The sequence below is a fragment of the Lissotriton vulgaris genome, chromosome 10 (assembly GCF_964263255.1).
Source record: "Lissotriton vulgaris chromosome 10, aLisVul1.2, whole genome shotgun sequence".
In the NCBI taxonomy this organism is placed as follows: Eukaryota; Metazoa; Chordata; class Amphibia; order Caudata; family Salamandridae; genus Lissotriton; species Lissotriton vulgaris.
The window spans coordinates 276,700,004-276,718,732 of NC_141698.1; the positions used below are offsets into that span (position 1 = coordinate 276,700,004).

General features: G+C 47.0%; 2 protein-coding genes across 3 annotated transcripts in view; both read right to left on the minus strand.

Annotated features, from left to right (window-relative positions):
• SCAP (SREBF chaperone) overlaps positions 1–18,729 on the minus strand; it is an 833,069-nt gene that overhangs the window by 53,864 nt on the left and 760,476 nt on the right. For both annotated transcript variants that reach the window (XM_086941009.1, XM_086941010.1), the window contains 2 exons: positions 9,742–9,822; positions 8,980–9,186 (listed from right to left, as the gene is read on the minus strand). In XM_086941009.1, coding sequence (XP_086797135.1) covers positions 8,980–9,186; positions 9,742–9,822 — 288 coding nt within the window. The remainder of the gene's footprint in view (positions 1–8,979; positions 9,187–9,741; positions 9,823–18,729) is intronic.
• Positions 910–8,878, minus strand: LOC147685128 (uncharacterized). Its single transcript, XM_086942282.1, has 2 exons — positions 8,802–8,878; positions 910–2,323 (listed from the first exon to the last, which is right to left on the minus strand). Exons 1-2 carry the CDS (start codon positions 8,876–8,878, stop codon positions 910–912), a joined length of 1,491 nt encoding a protein of 496 aa, XP_086798408.1.

The window sequence follows — 18,729 nt, forward strand, 5'->3', positions numbered from 1 at the left end:
TGCGACGAGGGATCTTAGATCCAACCATCTTCGCCTTATGTTCTGCCCATTATTCCGTCTGGCACGTACGGGTGGTAGGGCTTTTGCCGTGGCCACCTCCAGATTGTGGAATCTACTTCTGTTGGAACTCAGATTCCTGACATCAGAGCCTCTGTTTCGAAGGAAACTTAAGACCTCGCTCTTTTCTCTGATCTAGCTTCATCGGACCTTCCCAGCTGAACCTCTCTGGCCATCACATGTTCTCAGGGCCGGGACACCCCCGTCGGGGGTAGCTGAGTGCTTTACAAGTTTCTAAATAATAAATAATAATAATAATAACGTAGGCCGAAAGGCAGTACTTTGAACTGGAAATCCCTCCGTCCCACGCGGAAACGTAAATACTTCCGATGTCGCGGTAGAATAGGGACATGGAAGTAGGAGTCTTGGAGGTCGATAGTTGCCACGAAATCCCCCACTGAGAGTAGTCGTAAGATCTTCACCAGTGTTAACATGCGGAAGGATTGGCACTTGAGATATTTGTTGAGTGCTCATAAATCCAATATCGGCCTCCAATCCATCGTCTTCTTTATGACCATGAAAAAACGGTAATAAAATCCCATTCCCCGTTGAGACTTTGATACCACTTCGACGGCACCCTTCTGTATCATAAGACGAACTTGATGTAATAGTTCCCTGATGTGTGCTGGTGGCGGGCCGGAAGGTGGAGTGGGCGGAGGAAGTTTGACGAACTCCAGAGCATGGCCTTTCTCTACGATGTCCAGAACCCAAAGGTCTGAAGTGATGGAGGACCATTGAGAACATAACAGGGAGATTTGACCTCCAACTTTTTGGGGTAAAGGCAAGTCATTGTCGCTTGGGAGCAGATCCCCTGTAAGAAGATCTCCCCCCATAGGTTTTAGAAGACTGTTGTCAGAAAAACTGCTGCTGGTTGTTTGAATAGCGTTGGTTGCCTTGGTTGTAGGAACGGTATTGAGTGTTTCCTCCTCGAAAGGTGGACGAGGTGCCGCGTCCACGTGCACCCCGAAGGGGCTGTTTCCGAAACTGCAAAGTTCCTAGAGAGCCAGCAGTGTCCGTGTCTTTTTTAATGGACTGTAAAGCTTCATCAACATGAGCCCCAAACAAAGACTTGCCGTCATACGGCATATCAAGGATCTTTGCTTGTACCTCCTGTCGGAAAGATGCGGAACGCAACCAACCTTGTCTACGTAGAACCGCCGCTCCAGTGAGTTGCCGAAAACCAGTGCAGGCGATGTCAACGGCACAATCAATTATCTCCTCCGATGTTCTCTTCCCTTCTTGGAGATGTTGCAAAGCCTCCGCCTTTGAAGCATCCGGAATTAAGGCCACATAAGCTGTCATGTCCGCCCACATTTGGCGGTCGTAACGCCCCAAAATGGCCAAAGCATTGGCTGCTCTCACTGTGGTGGAAGCCATCGTAGAAAACTTGTGGCCTATAGCATCCATGCGACGATCTTCGCGATCTGGTGGGGCAGTAACAGCCGATGCAGGATTCCGTGAACGACGCTGAGCTGCTTGTGTAACCACTGAATCGGGTTTTGGCTGTCCAATGAGGCACGCTGGAGTGACAACAGGTGCCTTGTATTTCTTTTCCAACCTGGGCATCTGAGCTGGAAGTGTATTAGGGTTCTGCATCAATTTTACTCCTTCGGCCCAAATAAAGTCAATTATAGGCACAGTATGGACTTGTTTGAAAGGCTGGTTTTTAAAGTCATAGAGAAAACAATCCTCCTCTCTTTGGACTCTAGGCAATTTGAAGCATTGGGCTGCCCTATCCATCAACTGATGGAAACTCGCAATATCTACAGGAGGAGAATCCCCTGGTGTGGCCGGAGATGGGGACCGTGTTTGAACTTGGTAATTATCCCACTCCGCCATATCGTCATCCTCATAATCATCATCATCTCGAACCTCACGATCTTCGCGGTCAGGAGAAACCTCATCCTCATCGTCGGCATACACAGTCGTGTGTATCCGAACAGATGTTTGAACTTGAGGAGCAGAAGTAGGCAGAGGTGCCAAAGGAGCCGGAGCCGGCATAGTAGCCAGTGGCAGAATAGCAGGGGCTGCAGGCACTTGTGGAGATGACGGAAAACGTCTGTTGTAGTCGTCCAACCTATGTTGAAGATTAGAGATAAGCGACAAGGGTAGCGTCGCCGTAGGAGCTTGAACCGGCGTAGTTTCCTGCTGGAAATATTGGTCCTCATCATCGTTACTGTAATCTTGGCACTTGATGACCAAATCAGATGGACTACGTGCTGCTATAAATGATTCGTGAACATCTTCTTTTGAGTCCGCTCCGAGTCTGTGGCAAACAAAGGCGAGGGAGGCTGCGGATCACTGGAGATGGAAATCTGGTCCACAGGCACCTTGCGGCGTTGGTGAAGAGATTCAACATCGGCAGATCCAGTGGACGACAATGGCAACATTGGCAGTGAGGCAAACGTAGAAGAAGTCGTCGATGGAGCCACACTGGCAGCATCCGGTATAGTCGACGGTACCGCAGTCGACGGTAATGGCGTCGACGTTGCCTTCGTCGACGAAGATGACTTCTTTTTCGTCGACGGAGCAGTCGTCGACGGGGTCGTCGATGGTGAGGTCGTCGACGGTGGGGACGTCGACGAGGCTGTCGACGAATGTGATTTCTTCAAACCCTTCGTCGACGATGACTTGGTCGTCGACGGGGGAAGGCTTCTTCGTCGACGACGATGCAATCAGAATGACAGACGGCACAGTCTTGAAACTAAGTGTTACCTTCGTCGACGACGATGACGTCGACGAGACAGTTGTCGACGATCCAGAAGCAAACGTCGTCACCATCGTCGCCGATGATCCGGAGACGGCAGATTTTGTTGTCGGAACGACTGTCGACGGTCCCGTCGACGCAGAAGCATGTTTTTTCACAAAAACATGAGCAGAAGATGCAGTAGACGCCATAGAGCCAGGTCTCGTGGGTGTGGACATAGTAGGTAGGGGTGAAGACACCGCAGGGGCCAAAGAGAGGGACATCTTCCTCTTCTTGATGAAAGGTGAGGGCAACTCCTGTACACTACTACGTTTAGATACTGCTTGGGAACGACCAGAAGTGAAACTTTCGGCATCAGAAAGTACACCATCCTTGTGCTTGAGTCTCTGAAGCCATAACAGAAGGCGGCCTTCCCTGTCCTTTAGAGTTTTTGTGGAGAAAGTTCTACAGAACTTACACTTTTCCACTTCATGGTCGGGGTAAAGACAGTAAATACACTTACTGTGTGGATCCTCTGAATAAAGACGCAGCTTTCCACAAGAAGAGCAAGGTCTGAAGAGAGATTTCTTACTTGTAGACATTCTGAAAAGGACAGGAAAACCTGAAGAAACTGGGAAAACTGAGCAGAGCTCAGGGAGACTCCCTTACACACGACGTGCGGTAGAAAATCTGAGGTGTTGAGCTCTGAGGAGAAGGTTCTGGAGGGCTGCTGGCGCCTGATTGGCTACAGTTTGGACCAACATAATGACAGGAATAGGCTACAAGAGTTTTTTCTCTATTCATGGATTCCTATGAGGAATTATGTCTAGGCATTTGCTGCCTGTTTTTCTAATGTGTATTTCATCTGTTATGTTTTACATTTACATATTATTGGTATGTTATTGCTATTTTATTTACCGTGGGACTCCCACTCCGACAACGGGGAATATTCAAGCATGTGAATCTATGAAAGACACCCTAATACTGGAGAAATGTTATGATGATTAACTCCATATGCCTTTCTTTTTTTTTATATATCTTTATTTTATTGATTTTAAGCAGACAGAGGTAATCAAGGAAAAGTATCCAATGACCCAAACATAACACATTTGGTACAATCAAAACAGAAGCATACAAACTCTGCTTGTATAATTGGCATCCCAGGAAGCCGACCCCGATTAAGAGGCACAATGACAATCTTAAGGCCATGCGGGGCAATGACGGTGAAAGCAACAATAAAGGGCCATCTCCTGGAACCCATCTGTCCAAAACATCCCCCCTCCCCCCCAACTCCCCCTGCCCAACTGCCCTTCCTCCCCCCACCCAGAACCGGTGTGCCCGCGCCATAGAGAAGCAGTGATTTACTCCTTATGGGATGCATCCGCAGCTGGCGGAGCGTCTGTGAGTCAGAGCACTCGCAAGTACTTAGGGCAGGTCATCTCATTGAACTCCTGCGACAGCAGAGAGAGGAGCGGTTTCCAAACCGTGTGGAATGCTGTGGTCGAGTGCGTGATGGAGGCTTGTATTCGTTCCATTCCAATGATGTACCATAGCTTATGCAGCCACCCAGTGTGTGAGGGACGGGTCGCAGTACCCCAAAGGGATAAGATATGGTGAATAGCTGCGCCCAGGACCAAACCCATCTGCCTCCCCTGCACGAATTTAAGTGGAAAGGTCAGCTCATTGGGCAGGCTTAGAGGGGGGTATGCAGGGAATCTGGGTACCTCGGTTTCAAAGTATGTGTCTACATCTTTCAGCACCCCTTCCCAGAACTCCTGAACTTCCCTACACTCCCATAAAATGTGTGTCAGTGTGCCCATTACCCCACAGCCTCACCAACATTCGGGGCGACGATCTGGATTCATTTGATGCAATCTAGCGGGCGTTAGATGCCAGTATATGGCCACTTTGACCGCCATCTCCTTACTCCCTACATTCCGTGCCGTGTGGTGGGCCCTATCGTAAATCTGCTGCCATTCCTTCACCGAAAGAGTTCGACCCAACTCCCTTTCCCAACGGCGCTGACCAGCAGATTTATCCGTTGGTGCAGGCGGGTGTAACATAGGGTACAATTCAGAAATCAGTTTGCGGTCTGAGTGTTTGGAGAGAAGCCACTTCTCGTAAACTGTAAGTTTGCGGCTAACCAAAGGGTGCACATCCGGGTGGACCAACCAGTGCCGGAACTGAAAATATTGAAACCGTTTGGGATCTTTGATGTCGTATCACTCTGACAACTCGGAGTAGGGAAGAAACCCCTGAAGATCGAACAGGTGACCAGCTGAACGACATGCGGTTGTAAGCCATTGCGGGAAGTCCTGCGCTTCCATACCTGGGGGAAATTCAGGATTATCAAAAAGAGGAGTACGGGGCGAGGGGAACGAAGTGAGGTCCCGCCTCGTCGCCACCGAGTCCCACAGCCTCATCACCGAACGGGTGGTAGGAGACCTGCGCATATATGAGGGGCGGTCGGCCTGTTTCAGGAATGGCACCTTCCATAAAGGGAGGCCAGCCATGGCCCGATCCTGAAAGAGCCATCTCTTCTAGGACTCTGATCTATTCCATTCCACCAGGTAGCGTAGTTGGGTTGCCTTAAAATAATTCATAAGATTAGGAATTCCTAAGAGCGAAAAGCCAATTCACGACGAAGCCGCGACCTCCGGCCGGCCCATATGAACTGCTGTATTTCGGACTGTAGCGTACGTATATAGTGCGAGGGGGGCGTGACAGGAATGGTCTGGAAAATATATAGTATTTTAGGCAGGATAGACATTTTTACCGCCGCCACCCTACCCAGCAGCGACAGAGTATGTTTTCCAACGACGTAAGGCAGCCGTCACTTGCGCGGTGAGGGTGGTATAGTTGCGAGCAAGAGTAGCGCCTGTGGACGATGACAGCACTATCCCCAGGTACGGGAATTCACTTTTCGTCTGCACTCCCCAAGAATCTCGAGAAGCATCCTCCAGGCCCGCTGCCGCAGAGCCCAAGGGTAGGAGCATAGATTTCCCCACATTACCTTTAAAGCCCGATGCCCTACCGAATTCCTCAAGTTCCTTCAGAAAGGCTGGAAGAGAACCTCGGGGAGCCGTAAGAGATGCCATCACGGCATCAGCATATAAGCTGACTGTGTGTTGCTCTCCCCCAAAGGGGATGCCGGATATCCGGGGATTGTCCCGGATCCGCTGTGCCAGGGGGTCGACATAAAGTGCAAAAAGCAGGGGGGATAGAGGGCACGCCTGCCTCGTGCCCCTCCGAATGTCAAAGGGTTTGGAGCAGATCCCATTTACCCTAATCCTTGCCTGTGGTTTATGGTAACAACTTGCCACCCAAGAGCGAAAACGCTCCCCGATCCCAAAGTGTGCTAGTGTCCTGTCTAAATAAACCCAATCTACACGGTCAAATGCTTTCTCAGCATCGACCGAGATCAACACCGCATCCAGATCTATATAATGGGCTTTATCTATTAAATGCATAATCCTTTTGGTATTATCACTGCTTTGTCGATTGGGGATAAAGCCCGATTGGTCCGGCTCGATTATGCCAGGGAGGCGTGGGCCCAGCCTGGCTTCTAGGACACCTGTAAATAACTTCAGATTGAGGAGGGAGATCGGCCGATATGCTGCACATTGGGTGGGATCCTTCCCGGGTTTGGGAAGAACGACTACCTCCCCTTCCAACATCTCCGGTGGAATCGTCTCTGGGACCTACACACACACACACACACACACCCCTACGTATTTTCACTGAAACAAACAAAGGTTACACAGACGTTCAAGTTATGCTCAGATTTCACTTGTACAAAAACAGTGAAATTCACTTTTAGTAAGCAGCGCTAACTATAACATACGCCTCGCAATTCACTGCTTATGATCTCACATATTACATCACTCATCATTATCAAAATGACTTTATTCGATTAATACAAGTGAATCATAAAAGTATATATTTACATCACAATTAAAAACTGTTAAAAGAAGCAATTCATCAGTATCCATCAATAAATGTTTTCCTGGATTTGAGATACATACATAAAAAAGAGGCAACACTGTAACAAGTTAGCGGATCAGGCAGCCTTCGTAAAAAATACAGGTCCAGACGACATTGTCTAAAATTGTACTTAAGTAAAAGCGGAATTAAAAACCTTTTCCGTTGGTTACAATAGAATTTACAAAAGAAAAAGATGTGCAAAACAGACTGTCGAGAAGTGTCATCACATGGGCAACACAGAAGATCTTTCGAAGAAAAGATACCAGCGGGGTGGCCCAACATACAAGGGATATAATTGAGCCGAAACCTTAACAAAATAAACCTGTGCTGTGGGATGGTTACAAAATCCAGATAGGGAGATATCCCCTCAACCTGCAATGGCCCTTCAATATATTCTCTAACGGTAGGTTTATTATGCTGTACATTCAATCTCCCTTGTTTGGCAGCAATCATAAAACAGATCTTTAGTGCATGTTTGGAGACTGAGCCACATTTTTCAGGCGATACGAATAAGCTACCTAAATCAAGAGTGTAGAAAGTATCTTTCACATACTTTAGCCATAAAATGCTCTCCTTGTAATCAAGGGATAGGCAATCCTGTTTTATTTGTTGGGTCAATGACACTGTGTCTCTACGCCAGACGGAGTGCCATAAAAGGATGGGACCAACGTTTATCCAATCAATTATATAAGGAATGCTTAGTTCTTTGTGTAAATTAAAATTGGGACAACCAATGGGGAGACTCCTCATCTATTTCCAAACCAAATCCTCTATTGTTTGGATTCTCTTTGCATCAACGTGGCCCCACACCCCAGCTCCATACGTGGCTACTGCTCTTGATTTAGCCCCATAGACCTTTCTTAAAATGCCTGGGTTTCTTGTTCCCAGCCTATTTGAGATTGAGCGCATAGCATTAGTGCTCTTTTCTAACATGATCCCACGGTTCTCTACCATACTCCTCCAGGATGCCTTTTAATCGAAAGTGATTCCTAGGTATGGGAAAGACTCCATCTGAGTCACTTTACGATTTGAAATAAAAAGAGATGGTGGTTTACTCACTTTTTGCACTGCAATTAAAACATATGACTTGGATACATCACTCATGACATGGTCAGTGACATTACTGATGACATCACTGATATGTTCCCCCCTTCTTTTTAATTAAAAAAAGCCTGCATGACCCTGGGACTTGGCCTACCAAGGGGTTAAAATGTAAACAAGCGCAGGAGACTACTTTTTTTTTATTTTGCAGAGAATTCACAGCTGTTGCGTCCCCCCGGCAACAAAAGAAGTGTTTTTTCCCTGTAGGGGTCACAGGGAGACCCCAGGATCACAGTTAGGGGGTCAGGGTATTCCTACACTGCACCCGTTTCTTTTTTTGGGGGGGGGCGGGAGTTAGCTGAAGCAGTGTCCCAAGATGGCTGCCAACACTTTTTGTTTGAAGTGTTGGCAGCCAATCGGATTTGAGCACGGGAACTGTTGTATCCTCTTAGGATCCATGTCCCTATATAAACACATTTGTATTGCACTTAATATTTCCAAAACTACATAACGGATTTACACCAATTTACAAAAAGATCAATTTCTAGACCAACAACTACCTTTCTGCACCATTCAGCAGATAAGGCTCTAGTCGTATCTAAAATACCTATGGGCAAAGGCATGGGGGAAACGCGTTTTGGGCCCCACCCTTTTTCTCAGCCCCCACTTGAATCACCCCAAAACTTTCAAGACAGCAGCTGAAGTGAGAGTCATACTAGTTTTGAAAATTTTGTGAGGATTCGTCAAATGGCGCCAAAGCTATTGGCAAAACAAAAAACACTGTTCTTACGGAAACTAGGTCATAGCTATAACTACTGGCGATGTGGATATATATATCTATATATATATAGATATATATCCAAATGAAATTCCAAGTTTCAATCATGCTGGAGGAACACACGGGCACAGACTCCAAGTAGATAAAAAACGTCGTTTGATGTAACATCACAAAGTCCAAATGACACGTTTCGGTCGCCGGACTGCAGCATAATCTGAGACCTGTTCATCATTTTTGCACCGTTTATCTTTTTACCTCTGTATCAGCCAGCAATCATCATGTTGAGGAGGATCCTTGTAAGATTGACACCATAAAGTATATTTTTCATACATGTTTGTGACTTTATTCATTTACAAAGAGATGCACTACCAGTAGAGAGTAGCAGCTACAGAAGCTTGACGCATTACAATAATACACCTAAAGCCAATCTTACTTGCTGAATCGAATAGAGCTTGATCCCACTGCTGCGATCCCAGATACTAATGATATCATCCAGCCCACTGCTGATTACATAGGAAGCAGTGCAGATGAGAGAGGTGACATCTCCCCGATGTCCGTACATGTGGCTAACTCTGCTGCCTGTCAAAACATCCCACAGGCAGATGGCGCCATCCTGTCCGCCACTTGCAAGGACCATGGTCTGCAGGAACGAAAGCAAGAACAAAGTCATTAGGCAGCTACAACTATTTACTTTACGAGAGCTTGAGAGGCAGGGAGAAATAATTTGATCATTGTCGAGGATAAGGTTATGCATGACAAGACTCGTTCAATGAGAGACTACAGAGGCGCCCCCATAATAAACCAGCTCAGAAACCTGCAAATGACTAAGAATACACAGTGCAAGCAGGCCAACTATCTAACCTTCACAAAATAAACAAAGATCTCCCCCAATTACCAATACCCAACAGAGAGAATAGAAGCCTCTATCAACAAAGCGTGTGGTTACTGGAAAAGAGTTTTAGCAGTATCCATGCATATAACAATACAATAAACTCTCTGTGTCGAAGGGGAAGGGGAGGCAATTCATCAGACACGAAGAACAGCTCTTAAAATCTTGGATATGTAGGCTTACGTTTCGACACTGAACAAAACATTTGGTAAGCAACTGGGAGGGACCCAAGAACAAGACTTGAGGCTTGAGAGGGTTTTCGAAGGACAACCCCAGTTGGTGGTAAGATCACAACAACGCTCCTACCTGATCTATGTAAACAGCAGTGATTCCTCCAGAATGACCTTGCAGTGTAAACAAACAACAGGAGTCTTCCAGACGGTACACCTAAGATACAAAACAGGGCAAAATCACAGGCTGTATCCCAAGAGCATGTGATGAAGTCCTGGGTGCAGAAAGAGGCAGAATGAATAGCGAGATAGATAGGATGCGATGACAAGAAAACGGAAGGCAATGATTGATATTAGTGGAACAGAGGCACTGAAAGGGGAAAGAAGGTATGTGGCTGAGTGAGGAAAATAAATGGAACAGGAAAAATAAAGAGGGGGGAAGGGTGAAGCATTGATAGAATACTACTGAAAAAGATAAGAAGGGAGGATGCAGATCAATCAAAAAAGGAGGAAAAAGTAGTAAGAAAGGAAAGCAGGGGTTGGCAGCATTTAACATGTAACATTAGTCCACGGAGGGAAACGTTTACCATGCAGACTTTACCATGCAATGATTTTACCAAGCAATGTATTTACCACACAATAACTTTACAACAAAAATGTAAGTATATATCAGTTTAGAGAAACTCCTTTATATATGTATGTGTGTATACATATATATAGTCAGTGAAAAAAACAAACGTTACAGGGACGCTATAGTTGGGCTCAGATTTCACTCGTACAACACCAGGGACATTTACCTGCGCTAACTATAACTTACATCTTTGCAATGCACTGCTTAGGACCTCACAAATTACATCACTCATGACCTGGTCAGTGACATCACTGATGGCCTCTTCAATGAAATGACTGATGGTACCTTCCATTAAGTGTGACAGTTTTCTAAACGTTTAAGAGTGTTAAGTATATATAGTAAGCTACTACATTACTTACATTAATATCGTTTGTGTCCTAGTAATAAGTGATACTATTTCTTACATATATTATGTGAGTGGCTGTGCAGGTCTATGTATCTGTATGTGAATGGATGTGTGAGTGGCTGTGTGGGTGAGTGTGTGCCCGTGTGAGTGGCTGTAGGGGTGAATGAGTGGGTATGTCAAGGGTGTATGCCTGGGTGAGTATGTGAGAGGCATGCAAAGGTTAGTGATGGGGTGTGAGTGGCTGTATGGGTGAGTGAATTACCGGGTGAGCGTGTGTGCTTGTGTCAATGACTGTATAAGTAAATGAGTTAGTATCTATATGAGTGAGTGGGTGTGTGAGTGACTGTATGGGTGAGTGAATACGGTGTGTGAGTAGTATTAAGGGTGACTGACAGTGGCTGTATGAGCTGGTGTGTAAGTGGCAATGTCTAAATGACTGGATGTGTCAATGACTGTATTGATAAGTGAGTGGGAACATGGGTGGCTAAATGGGTGAGTTAGTGGTTGTGTGAGTGGCTGTATAAGTGAGTGGATCTGTGAGGGGCTCTTTGGATCAGTGAGTGGGTGTGTGAGTACTTGTAAGTGTCGGTGAATAGGTATGCAAGTGGTTGTGTGGCTGTGTGTGAGGACGTATGAGAGGTTGTACGAGTGTATGAGTGGTTCTGTGATGAGGACATCCGTGATGTCATTTGATATGCCATCAGTGATGTCACTGACAATGTCATGAGTGTGAGGTCATAGGCAGTGCATTGTGGGGGTGTAGGTTATAGTTAGCTCGGGTAACTACAGCTGCAGAATTTCTCTGGTTTTGTACGAGCGAAATCTGAGCTCAACTAGAACGTCCCTGTAACCTTTTTTTCTGTAAATTTATACAATTTATTTATTTATTTATTTCCTAACTATAGCCTGTAACCTTTGAGAGTGAGTGTGCGACTAAGTGCATGAGTGACTCAAAGGATGTGTGAGTGAATCTGTGAATGTCTGTATGGGTCTGGGAGTGGGTGCGTGAGTCTGAGTGTGTGTGTGTGTGTGTGAGTGTATGAATGGGTGAGTGTGTGGGTGTGTCAGTGTCTGAATATGCCCCTGATTGGGAGCTTGACTGAGTGAGCACGTCACTGTCTCAGTGAGCCTGTGAGTGGATGCATAAGTGTCTGAATCGGTCTGTGAGTGACTGCGTAAGTCTCTGACAAGGTCTCTGAGTAGGTGCGTGTGGCCAAATGGGGGTGGGGGGGGGGCAACACGGACCCCTCCCCGGGACCATTTCGGACTCCATCCCCTGGGGCCTGGCCATATACAAAGGAGGAGGGGCCATACACCCCCCTCCCCCGTCCCAAGGCTGATTTGGCTCCAGGAACGCCATCCCCAGGGGCACAGCCTTTTAAGTTTTTAAATTTTTATTAAGAGAGGGAGGCTGCCTGGCCCCCTAACCCTGGGCCGATTTCAGACCCGGGGACCCCATCCCCTGGGGCCCAAACATTAACAAGCAGTGGAGGGGGGCTGCGCAGCACCCCTCGGCTGGCTGATTTTGGCCCTGGGGTCCCCATCTCCTAAGGCCAGGCCATTAACAAATGAGAGAGGAGGGGCCAAGACGCCCATTGCCCAGGCACATTTCGGCCCCTGGGAATTAATTCCCTGGCCTATGATTATTTCTTTTAAAGGGAAGAGGGACCACACGGCCCCCTCCCCGGGCGGATTATGGATGAAGCGACTTTGGGAGGTGGTGCTCTCCGAGCATTATTAGGCCCCAGGAGAGGGTCCTCGTTGTTCCCTTCATTTGCTTCCTTCACGCCCCGGAGACCTGGCCCACACAGGGGCTAAACAGTAGAGAAGCGAGGGAGACCACGCTTCTTTTTTTTCCTGCGTGAGTTGCGGATCTAGTGTGACTCCTGGTGAAAATGTTTTTGAAAAAGAAATGCTTTTATTGCCCTGGTGGTCCATACGGGAGCTCCTCCCCTCCCCAAACGGCCTAGGGGGTCAGGGTATTCCTACCCTGTCCCCTTCTATATCTCTTTTTTTTTACATTTTATTGTGGGACTCAGCTAACGCCGAGCCCCAAGATGGCTGCCAACACTTCCTGGTTGAAGTGTTGGTAGCCAATCTCATTTGAGCACTGGGACTGTCACATCCTCGGGGGATCTGCTTCGTTATAGATACAAATTTGTTTTTAACTTAATATTTCTAAAGCTACAGAATGGATTTACATCAAACAACAAAAACACTCTTTCCGAAATAAGAACTAGCTTTCAGCCAAGTTTTGTGCAATTCCATCCAGCAGTTCCGCCTGTAGTTGTGCTCAAAATTCGCTTTGGAAATTAACAGTGGAAAAACACTTTTTTGACCCCCTGCCCTTATTCTCTGCCCTCGCTTGACGGCTTACCCTGAAACATTCCATGCACAACAAAAATAAACGGTACACTTCTTTTGGAATTTTTTTTTAAGATTCGTCAAATGGTGCCAAAGACATAGGCAAGTCAAAAAACACTTTTTCTATGGAAACATGGTCCTAATTATAGCTACCTACTGGCAAACGCCAGTAGGAGATATATATAATATAAGGGTAAGGCCATTTTAAAGGTTGAAGGGTGGGTAAGGGTATAGAGTGGTATGGGTGATCTTACGATTTAGGGGTGGGTAAGGGTATTGGGTGGTAAAGGTGTTTTTAGGGTTTAGGGGTGGTTAGGAGCATGTGGCTGTAAGGGTATTTTTATGGTTTAGGAGTGGTTAGGGGTATTGGGTGGTCCCATTGTTAGGGTGGGTAGGGGTATTGGGTGGTATGGGTGTTTTTAGGGTTTAGAGGTGGTTAGGAGTATGGGGTGGTAAGGGTATATATATATATATATATATATATATATATATATATATAAGTTTAAGTTTAAAATATTTGTTAAGCGCAACGTACACCTGAGCGGTTTCTTGGCGCTGAAGTAGCAGGCAGCCAACTGGGCAAGAGCAGTAGCTAAGGCGTCGACTGGAAAGGCAAGCAAGGCTTACGATAGAAAGGCCTGAGAAAATAAAAAGGTCTTCAGAGCTTTGCGGAAACTAGAATACTGGGTAAGGGACCTAAGATGAAAAGGGAGAGAGTTCCAAAACAAGGGGGCAAGAGTGGAAAATTTCGAGCCACCCTGTTTTTTTTTCCGGTAGCGAGGGACTGATAAAAGAAGATGTGCCGAGGAGCGGAGGTCTCTGCCAGGGACATAGGCCTTGATGGCAGAGGATATAAAGAGGGGGGCCAGGCCAGTCCTGGCCTGAAACGCCATGCAGCCTAATTTGAACAGGGCGCGTTCCCGCACAGGGAGCCAGTGGAGGGTTTTCAAGAGGGGGGAGGTATGATGGAATTTGGGAAGACCGAAGGCAAGGCGAGCAGCCTGGTTCTGCACTAGTTGCAGTTTACGCAGGCTGTACTGAGGGATGCCATTGAACAAGATGTTCCCGTAGTCCAGGCGAGACAGGACCAGTGCGGACATAATTAGTTTAAGTGCAGAGAAAGAAAAAAAACATGAAATAGAGCGGATAGTGCGGAGAGTGAGAAAGCAAGAAGAAACCACCGAACCAATCTGGGAGTGCATAGTGAGTTTATCATTCAGCTTGATGCCAAGGGTCTTAACAGAGGGAACAGGGGTAGGAGGAGAACCAAAGGAGGGGGGCCAGAAGAGAGAATTCCAGGGACTGGAGCAACCACCCGTCACCACAAGTTCAGTTTTATCGAGATTGAGTTTAAGGTGGTTGAAATTCATCCAGTCCCTGATGAAAGATAGAATAGATTGGAAATTAGAGATAGAGTCAGAGGTAGAAGACAGATTGAAGATGAGCTGGAGGTCGTCGGCATAATTATATACCGTGACCTCCAGCTGCTGTAAGGCAAAGATAAGAGGGGCGATGTAGAGATTAAATAGTAAAGGAGAGAGAGAAGAGCCCTGAGGAACACCGCACTGGACCTGGCGGGGGGTAGCAGAAAACTCCCCAAGGTGAACCGCCTGGGTCCGGTCCCTCAAAAAGGATGAGAGCCAGATGAGGGCTGAGCCTCCTATGCCCGCCGCCTTGACACGGGAAAGCAAGATGGAATGATCCACCGTGTCAAAAGCGGCGGACAAGTCAAGGAGGACCAGCGCCTGAGATCTGCCCATGTCCAAGCCCTCTCTGAGGGTGTCTGATACTGACACCACCACTGACTCTGTCGAGTGCTTGGGCCGAAACCCAGCCTGGCACGGAGCCAGTCTCCCATTCTCCTCGGCAAAGGAGCTGAGCGCAGATGTAACATGTCGCTCAAGCACCTTCGCCAGAAACGGGAGAAGGGAGATGGGGCGATAGTTGGCCATCACAGAAGGGTCAGCTCCTGGCTTTTTCAAAATAGGGACGATGGAAGCGGCTTTTAGCGATGGAGTGACAACCCCTCGAGCCAGAGAGTCATTAAGAAAACCCAGAGGAGGCATAGGGCAGACAGTATAAATCTGCCGTAAGATGTGTGCCGGGCATATATCAGCAGGGGAACCGGATTTAATTTTGGGGAGAAGGGACAGAAAAAGTTCTTCAGGGAGGGGGGGAAAGGAATTGAAATAGGCTAGGGCGGGGGGAGGCAGGGGGTCAACAAAAGAAGAGGACGGGAGGGGGATGTTGGATTTGATTGTCGAAATTTTTTCGACAAAGTAGAGATTCAGCGAGTCACAGAGTTTCTGTGAGGGAGGGGGTTTAAGTGAGGTCCGATCGGAGAAAGCCAGATCGTGAGTGATGGCAAAGATCTCCTTGGGTTGGTTCTCGGCCGCCAGAATTTTGGCCGAGAAGTAAGTTTTCTTGGCCTCAGTGATGTTTTGCTTATAGGTCCCAAGAAGGTGGATATAGCGAGTCCTGGAGTCGGGAGAGTAGTCCAGTCTCCATTTACGTTCTGCCCTGCGAACCGTGAGCTTCAGTTCTTTCAGCTCGTTGTTGAACCACCGATTGGCGTCTTTGGGGCGTCTGATCGAGGTACGTCGGAGAGGAGCCAAGCAGTCGCTTCCTTCCTTGAGCCATGAGTCAATGGCTTCGGCTTGGGCTGCAGAGTCCAATCCCGATATAGGGGGAGAGGAGGCCAGAAGCGAGGCAGAGAGGTTAGCCAAATTGACCTTGCCCCAGTTACGGGCCCAGGAGTTTTTGGTGTGGATAGGGGTATTAGTCAGACAGCGGCTGAGGGAAAACGAAATTAAAAAGTGATCAGACCATGTGCAGGGGACAACAGACAGTGCAGACAGGGAGCAGTTTAGAGACCAGACCTGATCTAGAGTGTGGCCATGAGTGTGGGTAGGGATGTGAACAAAGGAGGTAAAATTAAGAGAGAGAAGAGTTTCTGAAAAGTCCTTTGATGAGGCACATTCCTTGGGGTCCGAGGGCCAATAATTAAAGTCCCCGAGGACTAGAGCCGAGGCATAATTGACAGCCAGGGTGCCAAGTAGATCTTGGAGGGCCGGGAGGAAAGAAGGGGTTGGTTGGGGAGGACGGTAGACAAGCACAATGGCTAAGTGAGGGGAAAGGGAGGTAGAGCGAGCCACCAAGTAGTCAATTCCTACCAGGGGAGGTGAGGGGACGACTTGGAACTGGAGATCAGAACGAGCAATGAGAGCAACACCTCCACCTGTTTTCCCGTTTATATATATATATAATATAAATGTAAATGTAAATGTACATGTATTTATATAGCGCAAATTACCCACATCGCAGGCATCTAAGCGCTTGCTTAGGGAACCCGTCCTGGTATTCCCCTGTGAGATAACCCCGGCAGGGTATCCACAAGGTGAAAGCCAGGCATCCCGCCGCGAGGGGCCGTTGTGGAGATTAAGCAAGCTATTGCCCAGAGTCGCAGAGTGTGAACCCGTGAGTCGAGTAGGCACCGGAGCGAGAATTATCGAGTCGAGGCGGGGAATTGAACCCTGGTCCAGGGCCGATCTCAGCTTCCGGGTCTGCCGCCTCTAACCCCTGAGCCACACTTCAATATATATATTTTATTTGTAAAGGTATGCGTGGTAAAGACTTGTGTGGTAAAGGCATGCGTATTTCTGTCACATATCCGTCCCCTAACACAATATACAAAGCACCTGTGTGATGCAGAGTAATAGGTTGTTTTTCTGTGGGTTAGGAATTATATCTTGGATGCTTTGGCACAAAGTAACTCTGCCAAGACAAACTCAGATTTGTTTTTGGGGGGGAGGGGGGAGAAAGGAATATGCTACTTACCAGTATGCATCTGTTCTTGGCATAGAGGGCTGCAGAGTGGTACATTATGAATAGATCGCCATCTGGTGTTGGGCTCGGATGATTGCACTTTGTTTTTCTCTTGGAGAGTCTTTTGTATCTTGGTGACTCCTCCCTTGGTTGGTAGTGCGCATGGGCATCGGCTCCATCCTTAGATTGTTTTGCCATAGTAGGGTTAGATGGAGTAGTATGATAGAATACAGATAAGAATGCCCATGTAAGTGTATCTAAATAAGATAATGTTGGAACAGACACAGGTTTCCGGGGAGGCTGGGAGGGCATGTACCACTCTGCAGCCCTCTATGCCAAGAACAGATGCATACTGGTAAGTAGCATATTCCGTTCGAGGCATATGGGCTGCAGATGGTACATTATGAATAGACTATACAGCAGTTCTCTCCCTAGCGGTGGTCGCCCGTGTCTGTTGCAACTGTCTGAAATAAGGTCTTTAATACCGCTTGTCCCACTCTAGCTTGTTGTGTTGTGTGCACATCTACACAATAGTGTTTTGTGAATGTGTGCGTTGTAACCCAGGTAGCTGCTTTGCATATGTCATCTAGTGGAATGTTTCCCAAAAATGCCATAGATGCTCCTAGTTTACGTGTAGAGTGAGCTCTAGGAGGAACAGTTAATGTTCTCTTTGCTTTTAAGTAGCATATCTGAATGCATTTTACAATCCATCTGGCAATGCCCGCTTTAGAGATGGGATTGCCTTTATGTGTTGGAGAAAACGCAACAAATAGCTGTTTTGTCTTTCTGAAAGTTTGTGTTCTCTCTATATAGTACAATATTGCCCTTCTAACATCCAATGTATGTAGGGCTCTTTCTGCTACTGTTTGTGGTTTTGGAAAGAAAACCGGTAATTCCACTGACTGATTGATGTGGAATGCTGAAATTACCTTTGGTAAGAATTTTGGGTTTGTTCTAAGAACCACTTTATTTTGGTGTAACTGCATGAATGGTTCTTGAATCGTAAAAGCCTGCAACTCACTTACTCTTCTAAGTGACGTGATAGCTATGAGGAAGGCCACCTTCCATGTGAGGAATTGTATTTCACACCTATGCATAGGTTCAAAGGGTGGCCCCATTAGTCTGGTAAGTACTATGTTGAGATTCCAGACTGGGGAAGGTGGTCGTCTTGGTGGAATGACTCTTTTGAGTCCCTCCATGAAAGCTTTAATTGCTGGTACTTTAAACAGGGAAAGATGTTGCCTGTTTTGTAGGTACGCCGCTATGGCTGCGAGATGAACTCTGATAGAGGTATATGCTAAGTTACATTGCTGCAAGTGTAGTAAATAGCAAATGATTTGTTTAGTGGATGCGTCCAGAGGGTTGATGTGCTTACTGTTACAGTGTATAGCAAACCTCTTCCATTTTGCTGCATAGCATGCTCTGGTGGTAGGACGTCTTGCTTGTTTAATGATTTCCATACACTCTGGTGGTAAATCTAAATATCCAAACTCTATGACTTCAGGAGCCAGATCGCTAGGTTCAGTTGTTTGGGATCTGGGTGCATTATTTCTCCATGGTTCTGTGTAAGATGCATGGGTAATAATCTTAGTTTTTGATGTGGCACCTGTGAGAGTTGTAGTAGCGTGGTGAACCACGGCTGTCTTGCCCACGTGGGTGCCACTAGTATCATTGTCATTGAGTGTTGCTGCAGTTTCCGAACCAGTAACGGAATTAGTGGGAGAGGAGGGAAAGCGTAAGCAAATTTGTTGGACCAATTTATCCATAGTGCATTGCCCTGGGACCGTTGGTGTGGGTACCTGGATGCGAAGTTTTTGCATTTTGCGTTCTGATGATTGGCAAACAGATCTATCTCTGGTTGCCCCCATCTCTGGAAGAATGGCTGCAGTATTTGGTCGTGCAGCTCCCATTCGTGTACTTGTTCTGACTGTCTGCTTAGGATGTCTGCTATCTGATTT

Coding starts and splice junctions, on each gene's coding strand:
- LOC147685128 (XM_086942282.1), bottom strand. CDS start 8,878: ATGTATGAAAAATATACTTTATGGTGTCAATCTTACAAGGATCCTCCT. Junction 2,324..8,801: donor GATTGCTGGCTGATACAGAG/GTAAAAAGATAA, acceptor TGTTTGCCACAG/ACTCGGAGCGGACTCAAAAG.